Source organism: Harmonia axyridis, chromosome 1 (genome assembly GCF_914767665.1).
Source record: "Harmonia axyridis chromosome 1, icHarAxyr1.1, whole genome shotgun sequence".
NCBI lineage: Eukaryota > Metazoa > Arthropoda > Insecta > Coleoptera > Coccinellidae > Harmonia > Harmonia axyridis.
In genome coordinates, this window is record NC_059501.1 from 87,668,583 (window position 1) to 87,681,746 (window position 13,164).

Genomic DNA, 13,164 nt, shown 5'->3' on the forward strand with positions numbered 1-13,164 from the left:
ATTTCAACAAAAAAAAGTGTTAACAATTACATCCACCATTTTCAAGAATATACAACTAAATTATTGAATTAGAACTATTTTTCTGAACACAAAAAAGAACTTTTTGAATGTGTTTATTTGTATTACAATTGATAACAATCTATAAATTAAACATTGTTTAATTCAAAGTCGTTCCTACCCTTTCAGTTTGCTCAAAAATTCTTCAACCGATCTAAATTCATTCATTGAGAAAATATGAGGCGGCATGAAATCTTGATCATGCATTAGGTTCTGCACTATCTCGCTTGACAGTTTTAAGCCAAAATTAGCCATTTCTTCATCCTTGTCCTTATTGTTTTTCACAAATTCCACAACGGGGTCATCTTGCGGCACTTTACACAACTTTTTCAACAGACAAAAGTCTACCACCGAGTGTATAACGTACACCCCAGGTATTACAGGCAAGTTTATGTTGTGCTTTCTCAATGTTTTCAAGAACTGCTTGTAGATGTCGTAGGAGAATCCGGCTTGGGTGATAATGTACTTTGCACCAGCATCACACTAAGAAAATATTGAGTTAGCAAGCTCTTAATTCAATTTATAACGAGGAATCTTTTCTAGGATTTATTTCTCTTGAAAAATTTATGTAGTGGGACTAGCCAATTGAAAATTTAATGAAGAAACCTCTTCAGCAAGACCAAAAATTATATTTAAGATGATAATGGATGCTGTTTTAGCACTCAACGTTGGGTTTAAGATGTTAAAACCGAAAACAAACATATTTGATGGTCTCAGATGAGTTAGGTCAGGAAATATTGGAAAATTATTTCGTTTTTTTATTCGTTTGAATATGACAATAAGAGTCAACTTCATGCGATCTATATATTATTTGGGAAGACATGAATTTTACCAGTCTTACTTTTTCTTTTAGATACTTCATATCGTCATCTATGGTCTTCGAGTCTGGATGTTTGTAAGGAAATCCAGCGACGCACATATCGAAATAATTTCCATAGTTTTTTGTGATGTAGTTCATCATGTCGGGAACATGTGGAAAATCGTATTTTGACGCTTCTAGTGAGCATTCTGGGCTACCTGGAAATTGAACCCTTATTACTGATTTCGATCGTTACCACTTTGGAATTTCAAGAATCCCCCAATTCAAGAGGAACGATTTTCTGAAATCTGTAGAAAAAGAAATACACTAGGTATATCTGACAGTTAAGGCTGGTTTATGCACCATTCCTAAGAAGAAGAACTAAGGACTAAGAACTACAAACTAATGATGGATTTATGCACCGTACCTAAGAACTAAGGACTAAGAACTAAACCTAAGAATTCAGTGGCGTTTATGCACTCTCTTGTTAGTTCTTAGTTAAGGCATGCGCACGTGCTCGAACTACTTTCTATTTGTTCTATACTTTGATGTTTGACGTTGATATTTATTGTGAAAAAATAATTTTTTTAAATACACCTAATACTTTTCATCGATAAACACGAATAAAGAACATAAAATTATAGAAACTGGTTCTCGTTAATATTGAAATTCTATGCGGCGCACGTGCACTTCTATATTTTACCAGAGCCCTTAGTTCTTAGTTAATGGTGGATTTATGCACCAGTCCTAAGAACTAAGACTAAACCTAAGAACTAAGACCTAAGAATTGAACGCTAACAAATCAATGAAGGCGTTTATGCACGTTTCATAAGAACTAACACTAGCAGGCCAACTGTTAACTAAGAACTAAGGGCTCAGGTAAAATATAGAAGTGCACGTGCGCCGCATAGAATGTCAATATTAAGGAGTATCACTTTCTATCATTTTATGTTCTTTATTCGTGTCTATCGATGAAAAGTATTAGGTGTATTTGAAAAAATCAAAGTATAGAACAAATAGAAAGTAGTTCGAGCACGTGCGCATGCCTTAACTAAGAACTAACAAGAAAGTGCATAAACGCCACTGAATTCTTAAGTTTAGTTCTTAGTTCATAGTTCTTAGGTACGGTGCATAAATCCAACAGTTGAACTGCTTGTGTCAGTTCTTAGTTCTTAGGAAACGTGCATAAACGCCCTCATTGATTTGTTAGCGTTCAATTCTTAGGTCTTAGTTCTTAGGTTTAGTCTTAGTTCTTAGGACTGGTGCATAAATCCACCATAAAAGTTGCCCAATTTTCTAGTATTAGTGTTAGTTCTTCAATTCTTAGTTCTTAGTTGTAGTCTCAGTCCTCAGTTCTTAGTCTTAGTCCTTAGTTCTTAGGAATGGTGCATAAATCAACCAGCGGTTATGTTCAATCTATCATTCTGTGGATCCTCGATATTTTGAAACCCCAATAAGTTTCAAAATCTATGTTCGTGGAACTTTTTCGAAATACCGTGAAAATATAGTTTGTCTTGGTGTAGTGAATCATTTTCGAGATAGAAATAAGCCTTTCCAGACTGGAAAACATACTTTTAAGAAAATATTTTCAAGGGTCACTCACCACCTCGAAGACACAACAAATTTTTCACTCCTATAAACTTGGCGTGATCTAGCACTTTGGACAGAGATACTTTGGTGTTGTTTCGTGCGGTCATGTGTAGAAGAACGACATATCCCCTTGATATCAGGTCCTTAGCCAGGATCAAAGATCCTATCTCCGCCGGTTCCTTATCTTGATTTCCCAGCCAGATGACAGAACAGAATTTGATCTTCATCCTTTCCAGAACATCATAGGACACAGGTTTGTTGGGAGACAGTTCCAGGGAACAGTATCGCATCTTGTTCTTGACGAACAGTTCGGACAGGGTCGGATTTGTTGGCATGTCGCCTCGAAATTCGGGATATTGCTCATCCATTTTTGTCAATTTTGACGTACGAGTATTTAAGCGATGCTCCAGTTTTTTTTTACGCATTTACATAGAAAATGGTATGGAAAAGGTTCGAAATTTTGTTTTTCTGTTAATTAAGAAGTTTTTTAATTAACAGGAAAACAAAATTGCTAAAAATCGAATCTACAGTTGCAGATTTGATCGGAATAATAACAAGGATGTACGACGTTAATTTCAAGTTAGGTGTAAAATTTCATGTTGATCGTGACCAGAACCATAAAATATTCAAGAAGAATTATCGAAAAAAAACCCAATAGTTCCGTGTTTGAAAAAACAACGGATTTGAGATTTTTAGTACATATCTTTATGAAATAAAATTTTAAAGTGCTGAATCTTATGTTGATCACATTAGCAGAACCATAGTTAATTCAAGAATCACGAATCTGGATGATGATGCACTTCTTCCAAATACTACAGCAAATAAAAAAAACATGCGGAAACATAGGAAGTAAACACAAATATATCGCATACCTAGACGAGAATACGGCATCAACAGGAAAGAAGCTGATGGAATGTGCTTTCTGGGATTTTGAGGGCAAGATTACTTGGCGAAGTGCTGAAAAAAAAAGCTTTATAGCTACAAGGAGAGTAAACGTATCTTCAGACGCAATTATAGTTGATACGGGCCGCAACTCTTACTCGGGGATATTAAAGAGAGTGAAAAAAAACATGAATGCTACAAAAGAGTCAGAATTAGAAAGAAGAAATGCTGTTAAAACCAGGAATGGACACCTTCAATTAACCATTGACAATAAAAAAGGAAAGGCCGACGATATTGCGTCGTTCTTAAAAAATAAGATGAATGAAACCAAAATAAGAACAGTAGGGAGATCGAGTAATAGAAGAAATAAAGATTAAAAGAACTGTATCTGGCAGCAAAGAAGGACCGGTCAGATATGTATTAAATGCCACAAATTTTAAATCACTCTTGAGGGCAAACAACTGCGAGGGGGTGGACTTCCATAAGAAAATAGTCCAGGCTTATAATAGATCAGCAAGAAAGGCACCAATAACATTAAACAGCATTCCCTACTAGTGGAGTGAAGGAATAGAGCAATGTAGGAGGAGGTGTATCCAACTGAGAAGGAAATATTCCAAAATAAAAATGAAATAAAGTGAGGAGGCAAAACTATTAAAGGACCAAGTGAAGGGAGAGAGGAAAGAGTTAAAAGGGATGATAGTTAGGAAAAAAGGGAGCAATGGAAAAGTATTCTGGAGGAATTGGAAAACATATATGGGGACAAGGTTGTCGTATAGTAACCAACCATTTAGAAACGGAGAGCTTACCTACAAAACTCCAACAAAGAAGAGGTACCCTAGAGATCGCAGTCCATAAGACTGAGCTGTTAGTGGTGAAGGAGGCGAGAAACACAGATAAGTTTAGTTTGGACATCATGGGAGAAGGGGTGAAACCGGCAAAAGAACTTAAATATCTAGGAGGAGTGTTTCAGAGAAATTTGAGCTTCTCCAAACATATAGTGTATAGCGTAGATAGAGCATCAGAAAAACTGGCAGAAAAAATGCCAGGCTAGGCGAAGAAAAGAATCCTTAGCGGAATAGTGCACAGCATACTATTATACGCAGACCCAGTAGGGAGAGAAGTGTTGAAACACAAGAAGTAGCTGGACCAGCTAACCTCGCTGCAGAGACGAGGCCTGTTGAGGATGGTCTCAGCTTATAGGACGGTACCCGCGGAGGCTGTTCAAGTAATTGCAGGATTCCCCCCAATAGAATTGATGGTGGCTGATAGGTGTTTTCTACACACGGTGGGAGGAAGGTTGGCGGAAATAGAAGGATGGCACGCAAAAGAACTATCGAAAAGTGGCAGAGCAAGTGGAAGGGGATCCGCGAGAAGGCTGCGTGGACAAGAAGGATAATTCCAAGTATTAGACCATGGGTGGGGTGTGGCCACAGAACCACATGATATTTCCTGACACAAGTCTTGACAGGGTATGGTTCTTTTGGCTCCTTTACAAGAATAATAGGAAAATCAACGACAGACCTGTGCGGAAAATGTGAGGAACGTGATGACCCAGAACACGTGTTTACGTCGTGCAGCAGGTGGAACAGCGAAAGAGAGGAGCTGGTGGATAAGTTGGAATTCTAACCGAAAGTAGAGGGAATTTTTCTCAGAATGCTGGACAGCAAAAGATTCATCAGAAGCATAATGAGGAGGAAGGAGAGAGGAAAGAGAGTTATTGCGGATGTCTGATGAATAGACAACTGCAAAGAAAACAAGGAATGGGGAACTAACTGGGTTACGCGCCTGACGTACAGACCTGGGGCCCTTTTCCAGGTGGAGAAGATACCCGAGAAAAGAGGAGGGTGAAAGTCCCACACGAATCCGAAGCACACATAGTAAGAGTTTGACAGATACTCAAGGCCCACACTGAAAAATGCATGAGCTTCCTCCTACCTCAAGACCGAAAAAAAAGTTAAGTTTAAGTTGAGTGTAAGTTGAATTAAGTTGAGTTTAAGTTAAGTTTAAGTTGAGTTTAAGTTAAGTTTAAGTTAAGTTTAAGTTAAGATTAAGTTAAGTTTAAGTTAAGTTTAAGTTAAGTTTAAGTTAAGTTTAAGTTAAGTTTAAGTTAAGTTTAAGTTAAGTTTAAGTTAAGTTTAAGTTAAGTTTAAGTTAAGTTTAAGTTAAGTTTAAGTTAAGTTTAAGTTAAGTTTAAGTTAAGTTTAAGTTAAGTTTAAGTTAAGTTTGAGTTAAGTTTAAGTTAAGTTTAAGTTAAGTTTAAGTTAAGTTTAAGTTAAGTTTAAGTTAAGTTTAAGTTAAGTTTAAGTTAAGTTTAAGTTAAGTTTAAGTTAAGTTTGAGTTAAGTTTAAGTTAAGTTTAAGTTAAGTTTAAGTTAAGTTTAAGTTAAGTTTAAGTTAAGTTTGAGTTATGTTTAAGTTAAGTTTAAGTTAAGTTTAAGTTAAGTTTAAGTTAAGTTTAAGTTAAGTTTAAGTTAAGTTTAAGTTAAGTTTAAGTTAAGTTTAAGTTAAGTTTAAGTTAAGTTTAAGTTAAGTTTAAGTTAAGTTTAAGTTAAGTTTAAGTTAAGTTTAAGTTAAGTTTAAGTTAAGTTCGAGTTAAGTTTGAGTTGAGTTTAAGTTAAGTTTAAGTTAAGTTTAAGTTAAGTTTAAGTTAAGTTTAAGTTAAGTTTAAGTTAAGTTTAAGTTAAGTTTAAGTTAAGTTTAAGTTAAGTTTAAGTTAAGTTTAAGTTAAGTTTAAGTTAAGTTTAAGTTAAGTTTAAGTTAAGTTTGAGTTAAGTTTAAGTTAAGTTTAAGTTGAGTTTAAGTTAAGTTTAAGTTACTTCAATTTATAACGAGGAATCTTTTCTAGGATTTATTTCTCTTGAAAAATTTATGTAGTGGGACTAGCCAATTGAAAATTTAATGAAGAAACCTCTTCAGCAAGACCAAAAATTATATTTAAGATGATAATGGATGCTGTTTTAGCACTCAACGTTGGGTTTAAGATGTTAAAACCGAAAACAAACATATTTGATGGTCTCAGATGAGTTAGGTCAGGAAATATTGGAAAATTATTTCGTTTTTTTATTCGTTTGAATATGACAATAAGAGTCAACTTCATGCGATCTATATATTATTTGGGAAGACATGAATTTTACCAGTCTTACTTTTTCTTTTAGATACTTCATATCGTCATCTATGGTCTTCGAGTCTGGATGTTTGTAAGGAAATCCAGCGACGCACATATCGAAATAATTTCCATAGTTTTTTGTGATGTAGTTCATCATGTCGGGAACATGTGGAAAATCGTATTTTGACGCTTCTAGTGAGCATTCTGGGCTACCTGGAAATTGAACCCTTATTACTGATTTCGATCGTTACCACTTTGGAATTTCAAGAATCCCCCAATTCAAGAGGAACGATTTTCTGAAATCTGTAGAAAAAGAAATACACTAGGTATATCTGACAGTTAAGGCTGGTTTATGCACCATTCCTAAGAAGAAGAACTAAGGACTAAGAACTACAAACTAATGATGGATTTATGCACCGTACCTAAGAACTAAGGACTAAGAACTAAACCTAAGAATTCAGTGGCGTTTATGCACTCTCTTGTTAGTTCTTAGTTAAGGCATGCGCACGTGCTCGAACTACTTTCTATTTGTTCTATACTTTGATGTTTGACGTTGATATTTATTGTGAAAAAATAATTTTTTTAAATACACCTAATACTTTTCATCGATAAACACGAATAAAGAACATAAAATTATAGAAACTGGTTCTCGTTAATATTGAAATTCTATGCGGCGCACGTGCACTTCTATATTTTACCAGAGCCCTTAGTTCTTAGTTAATGGTGGATTTATGCACCAGTCCTAAGAACTAAGACTAAACCTAAGAACTAAGACCTAAGAATTGAACGCTAACAAATCAATGAAGGCGTTTATGCACGTTTCATAAGAACTAACACTAGCAGGCCAACTGTTAACTAAGAACTAAGGGCTCAGGTAAAATATAGAAGTGCACGTGCGCCGCATAGAATGTCAATATTAAGGAGTATCACTTTCTATCATTTTATGTTCTTTATTCGTGTCTATCGATGAAAAGTATTAGGTGTATTTGAAAAAATCAAAGTATAGAACAAATAGAAAGTAGTTCGAGCACGTGCGCATGCCTTAACTAAGAACTAACAAGAAAGTGCATAAACGCCACTGAATTCTTAAGTTTAGTTCTTAGTTCATAGTTCTTAGGTACGGTGCATAAATCCAACAGTTGAACTGCTTGTGTCAGTTCTTAGTTCTTAGGAAACGTGCATAAACGCCCTCATTGATTTGTTAGCGTTCAATTCTTAGGTCTTAGTTCTTAGGTTTAGTCTTAGTTCTTAGGACTGGTGCATAAATCCACCATAAAAGTTGCCCAATTTTCTAGTATTAGTGTTAGTTCTTCAATTCTTAGTTCTTAGTTGTAGTCTCAGTCCTCAGTTCTTAGTCTTAGTCCTTAGTTCTTAGGAATGGTGCATAAATCAACCAGCGGTTATGTTCAATCTATCATTCTGTGGATCCTCGATATTTTGAAACCCCAATAAGTTTCAAAATCTATGTTCGTGGAACTTTTTCGAAATACCGTGAAAATATAGTTTGTCTTGGTGTAGTGAATCATTTTCGAGATAGAAATAAGCCTTTCCAGACTGGAAAACATACTTTTAAGAAAATATTTTCAAGGGTCACTCACCACCTCGAAGACACAACAAATTTTTCACTCCTATAAACTTGGCGTGATCTAGCACTTTGGACAGAGATACTTTGGTGTTGTTTCGTGCGGTCATGTGTAGAAGAACGACATATCCCCTTGATATCAGGTCCTTAGCCAGGATCAAAGATCCTATCTCCGCCGGTTCCTTATCTTGATTTCCCAGCCAGATGACAGAACAGAATTTGATCTTCATCCTTTCCAGAACATCATAGGACACAGGTTTGTTGGGAGACAGTTCCAGGGAACAGTATCGCATCTTGTTCTTGACGAACAGTTCGGACAGGGTCGGATTTGTTGGCATGTCGCCTCGAAATTCGGGATATTGCTCATCCATTTTTGTCAATTTTGACGTACGAGTATTTAAGCGATGCTCCAGTTTTTTTTTACGCATTTACATAGAAAATGGTATGGAAAAGGTTCGAAATTTTGTTTTTCTGTTAATTAAGAAGTTTTTTAATTAACAGGAAAACAAAATTGCTAAAAATCGAATCTACAGTTGCAGATTTGATCGGAATAATAACAAGGATGTACGACGTTAATTTCAAGTTAGGTGTAAAATTTCATGTTGATCGTGACCAGAACCATAAAATATTCAAGAAGAATTATCGAAAAAAAACCCAATAGTTCCGTGTTTGAAAAAACAACGGATTTGAGATTTTTAGTACATATCTTTATGAAATAAAATTTTAAAGTGCTGAATCTTATGTTGATCACATTAGCAGAACCATAGTTAATTCAAGAATCACGAATCTGGATGATGATGCACTTCTTCCAAATACTACAGCAAATAAAAAAAACATGCGGAAACATAGGAAGTAAACACAAATATATCGCATACCTAGACGAGAATACGGCATCAACAGGAAAGAAGCTGATGGAATGTGCTTTCTGGGATTTTGAGGGCAAGATTACTTGGCGAAGTGCTGAAAAAAAAAGCTTTATAGCTACAAGGAGAGTAAACGTATCTTCAGACGCAATTATAGTTGATACGGGCCGCAACTCTTACTCGGGGATATTAAAGAGAGTGAAAAAAAACATGAATGCTACAAAAGAGTCAGAATTAGAAAGAAGAAATGCTGTTAAAACCAGGAATGGACACCTTCAATTAACCATTGACAATAAAAAAGGAAAGGCCGACGATATTGCGTCGTTCTTAAAAAATAAGATGAATGAAACCAAAATAAGAACAGTAGGGAGATCGAGTAATAGAAGAAATAAAGATTAAAAGAACTGTATCTGGCAGCAAAGAAGGACCGGTCAGATATGTATTAAATGCCACAAATTTTAAATCACTCTTGAGGGCAAACAACTGCGAGGGGGTGGACTTCCATAAGAAAATAGTCCAGGCTTATAATAGATCAGCAAGAAAGGCACCAATAACATTAAACAGCATTCCCTACTAGTGGAGTGAAGGAATAGAGCAATGTAGGAGGAGGTGTATCCAACTGAGAAGGAAATATTCCAAAATAAAAATGAAATAAAGTGAGGAGGCAAAACTATTAAAGGACCAAGTGAAGGGAGAGAGGAAAGAGTTAAAAGGGATGATAGTTAGGAAAAAAGGGAGCAATGGAAAAGTATTCTGGAGGAATTGGAAAACATATATGGGGACAAGGTTGTCGTATAGTAACCAACCATTTAGAAACGGAGAGCTTACCTACAAAACTCCAACAAAGAAGAGGTACCCTAGAGATCGCAGTCCATAAGACTGAGCTGTTAGTGGTGAAGGAGGCGAGAAACACAGATAAGTTTAGTTTGGACATCATGGGAGAAGGGGTGAAACCGGCAAAAGAACTTAAATATCTAGGAGGAGTGTTTCAGAGAAATTTGAGCTTCTCCAAACATATAGTGTATAGCGTAGATAGAGCATCAGAAAAACTGGCAGAAAAAATGCCAGGCTAGGCGAAGAAAAGAATCCTTAGCGGAATAGTGCACAGCATACTATTATACGCAGACCCAGTAGGGAGAGAAGTGTTGAAACACAAGAAGTAGCTGGACCAGCTAACCTCGCTGCAGAGACGAGGCCTGTTGAGGATGGTCTCAGCTTATAGGACGGTACCCGCGGAGGCTGTTCAAGTAATTGCAGGATTCCCCCCAATAGAATTGATGGTGGCTGATAGGTGTTTTCTACACACGGTGGGAGGAAGGTTGGCGGAAATAGAAGGATGGCACGCAAAAGAACTATCGAAAAGTGGCAGAGCAAGTGGAAGGGGATCCGCGAGAAGGCTGCGTGGACAAGAAGGATAATTCCAAGTATTAGACCATGGGTGGGGTGTGGCCACAGAACCACATGATATTTCCTGACACAAGTCTTGACAGGGTATGGTTCTTTTGGCTCCTTTACAAGAATAATAGGAAAATCAACGACAGACCTGTGCGGAAAATGTGAGGAACGTGATGACCCAGAACACGTGTTTACGTCGTGCAGCAGGTGGAACAGCGAAAGAGAGGAGCTGGTGGATAAGTTGGAATTCTAACCGAAAGTAGAGGGAATTTTTCTCAGAATGCTGGACAGCAAAAGATTCATCAGAAGCATAATGAGGAGGAAGGAGAGAGGAAAGAGAGTTATTGCGGATGTCTGATGAATAGACAACTGCAAAGAAAACAAGGAATGGGGAACTAACTGGGTTACGCGCCTGACGTACAGACCTGGGGCCCTTTTCCAGGTGGAGAAGATACCCGAGAAAAGAGGAGGGTGAAAGTCCCACACGAATCCGAAGCACACATAGTAAGAGTTTGACAGATACTCAAGGCCCACACTGAAAAATGCATGAGCTTCCTCCTACCTCAAGACCGAAAAAAAAGTTAAGTTTAAGTTGAGTGTAAGTTGAATTAAGTTGAGTTTAAGTTAAGTTTAAGTTGAGTTTAAGTTAAGTTTAAGTTAAGTTTAAGTTAAGATTAAGTTAAGTTTAAGTTAAGTTTAAGTTAAGTTTAAGTTAAGTTTAAGTTAAGTTTAAGTTAAGTTTAAGTTAAGTTTAAGTTAAGTTTAAGTTAAGTTTAAGTTAAGTTTAAGTTAAGTTTAAGTTAAGTTTAAGTTAAGTTTAAGTTAAGTTTAAGTTAAGTTTAAGTTAAATTTAAGTTAAGTTTGAGTTAAGTTTAAGTTAAGTTTAAGTTAAGTTTAAGTTAAGTTTAAGTTAAGTTTAAGTTAAGTTTAAGTTAAGTTTAAGTTAAGTTTAGTTTGAGTTAAGTTTAAGTTAAGTTTAAGTTAAGTTTAAGTTAAGTTTAAGTTAAGTTTGAGTTAAGTTTGAGTTATGTTTAAGTTAAGTTTAAGTTAAGTTTAAGTTAAGTTTAAGTTAAGTTTAAGTTAAGTTTAAGTTAAGTTTAAGTTAAGTTTAAGTTAAGTTTAAGTTAAGTTTAAGTTAAGTTTAAGTTAAGTTTAAGTTAAGTTTAAGTTAAGTTTAGGTTAAGTTTAAGTTAAGTTTAAGTTAAGTTTAAGTTAAGTTTAAGTTAAGTTTAAGTTAAGTTTAAGTTAAGTTTAAGTTAAGTTTAAGTTAAGTTTAAGTTAAGTTTAAGTTAAGTTCGAGTTAAGTTTGAGTTGAGTTTAAGTTAAGTTTAAGTTAAGTTTAAGTTAAGTTTAAGTTAAGTTTAAGTTAAGTTTAAGTTAAGTTTAAGTTAAGTTTAAGTTAAGTTTAAGTTAAGTTTAAGTTAAGTTTAAGTTAAGTTTGAGTTAAGTTTAAGTTAAGTTTAAGTTGAGTTTAAGTTAAGTTTAAGTTAAGTTTGAGTTAAGTTTAAGTTAAGTTTAAGTTAAGTTTAAGTTAAGTTTAAGTTAAGTTTAAGTTAAGTTTAAGTTAAGTTTAAGTTGAGTTTAAGTTGAGTTTAAGTTAAGTTTAAGTTAAGTTTAAGTTAAGTTTAAGTTAAGTTTAAGTTAAGTTTAAGTTAAGTTTAAGTTAAGTTTAAGTTAAGTTTAAGTTAAGTTTAAGTTAAGTTTAAGTTAAGTTTAAGTTAAGTTTAAGTTAAGTTTAAGTTAAGTTTAAGTTAAGTTTAAGTTAAGTTTAAGTTAAGTTTAAGTTAAGTTTAAGTTAAGTTTAAGTTAAGTTTAAGTTAAGTTTAAGTTTAAGTTGAGTTTGAGTTTAGTTTAAGTTGAGTTTAAGTTAAGTTTGAGTTAAGTTTAAGTTAAGTTTAAGTTAAGTTTAAGTTAAGTTTAAGTTAAGTTTAAGTTAAGTTTAAGTTAAGTTTAAGTTAAGTTTAAGTTAAGTTTAAGTTAAGTTCAAGTTAAGTTTGAGTTGAGTTTAAGTTAAGTTTAAGTTAAGTTTAAGTTAAGTTTAAGTTAAGTTTGAGTTAAGTTTAAGTTGAGTTTAAGTTAAGTTTAAGTTAAGTTTGAGTTAAGTTTAAGTTAAGTTTAAGTTAAGTTTAAGTTAAGTTTAAGTTAAGTTTAAGTTAAGTTTAAGTTAAGTTTAAGTTAAGTTTAAGTTAAGTTTAAGTTAAGTTTAAGTTAAGTTTAAGTTAAGTTTAAGTTAAGTTTAAGTTAAGTTTAAGTTAAGTTTAAGTTAAGTTTAAGTTAAGTTTAAGTTAAGTTTAAGTTAAGTTTAAGTTAAGTTTAAGTTAAGTTTAAGTTAAGTTTAAGTTAAGTTCAAGTTAAGTTTAAGTTAAGTTTAAGTTAAGTTTAGGTTAAGTTTAAGTTAAGTTTAAGTTAAGTTTAAGTTAAGTTTAAGTTTAAGTTAAGTTAAAGTTAAGTTTAAGTTAAGTTTAAGTTAAGATTTAGTTTAGTTTGAGTTGAGTTTGAGTTGAGATAAAGTTAAGTTTAAGTTAAGTTTAAGTTAAGTATAAGTTAAGTTTAAGTTAAGTTTGAGTTAAGTTTAAGTTAAGTTTAAGTTAAGTTTAAGTTAAGTTTAAGTTAAGTTTAAGTTAAGTTTAAGTTAAGTTTAAGTTAAGTTTAAGTTAAGTTTAAGTTAAGTTTAAGTTAAGTTTAAGTTAAGTTTAGGTTAAGTTTGAGTTAAGTTTGAGTTAAGTTTAAGTTGGATATTTTTTCGCCAAAAAAAGTTTTTGATTCAGGTCGACTCCAAAATTTGATGTAATAAAGTATTTTCCATGCAGAATTCCTATTTGCAATCAGTTCTTCCCTAGACGCCCCCAAAATTGAGTTATTTCGAATTTTGTGGTAACATCATCAAGGGG

General features: G+C 33.9%; 2 protein-coding genes across 2 annotated transcripts; both read right to left on the reverse strand.

The window, feature by feature from the left end:
* Window positions 1–97: 97 nt before the first annotated feature.
* On the reverse strand, window positions 98–2,852 carry LOC123671705 (methylenetetrahydrofolate reductase-like). Its single transcript, XM_045605680.1, has 3 exons — window positions 2,460–2,852; window positions 899–1,074; window positions 98–540 (listed from the first exon to the last, which is right to left on the reverse strand). Exons 1-3 carry the CDS (start codon window positions 2,812–2,814, stop codon window positions 175–177), a joined length of 897 nt encoding a protein of 298 aa, XP_045461636.1. The 5' UTR covers window positions 2,815–2,852; the 3' UTR covers window positions 98–174.
* A 3,522-nt stretch (window positions 2,853–6,374) lies between these two features.
* Window positions 6,375–8,429, reverse strand: LOC123674343 (methylenetetrahydrofolate reductase-like). The gene is made up of 2 exons (XM_045609277.1): window positions 8,032–8,429; window positions 6,375–6,646 (listed from the first exon to the last, which is right to left on the reverse strand). Exons 1-2 carry the CDS (start codon window positions 8,384–8,386, stop codon window positions 6,375–6,377), a joined length of 627 nt encoding a protein of 208 aa, XP_045465233.1. The 5' UTR covers window positions 8,387–8,429.
* Window positions 8,430–13,164: the final 4,735 nt, after the last annotated feature.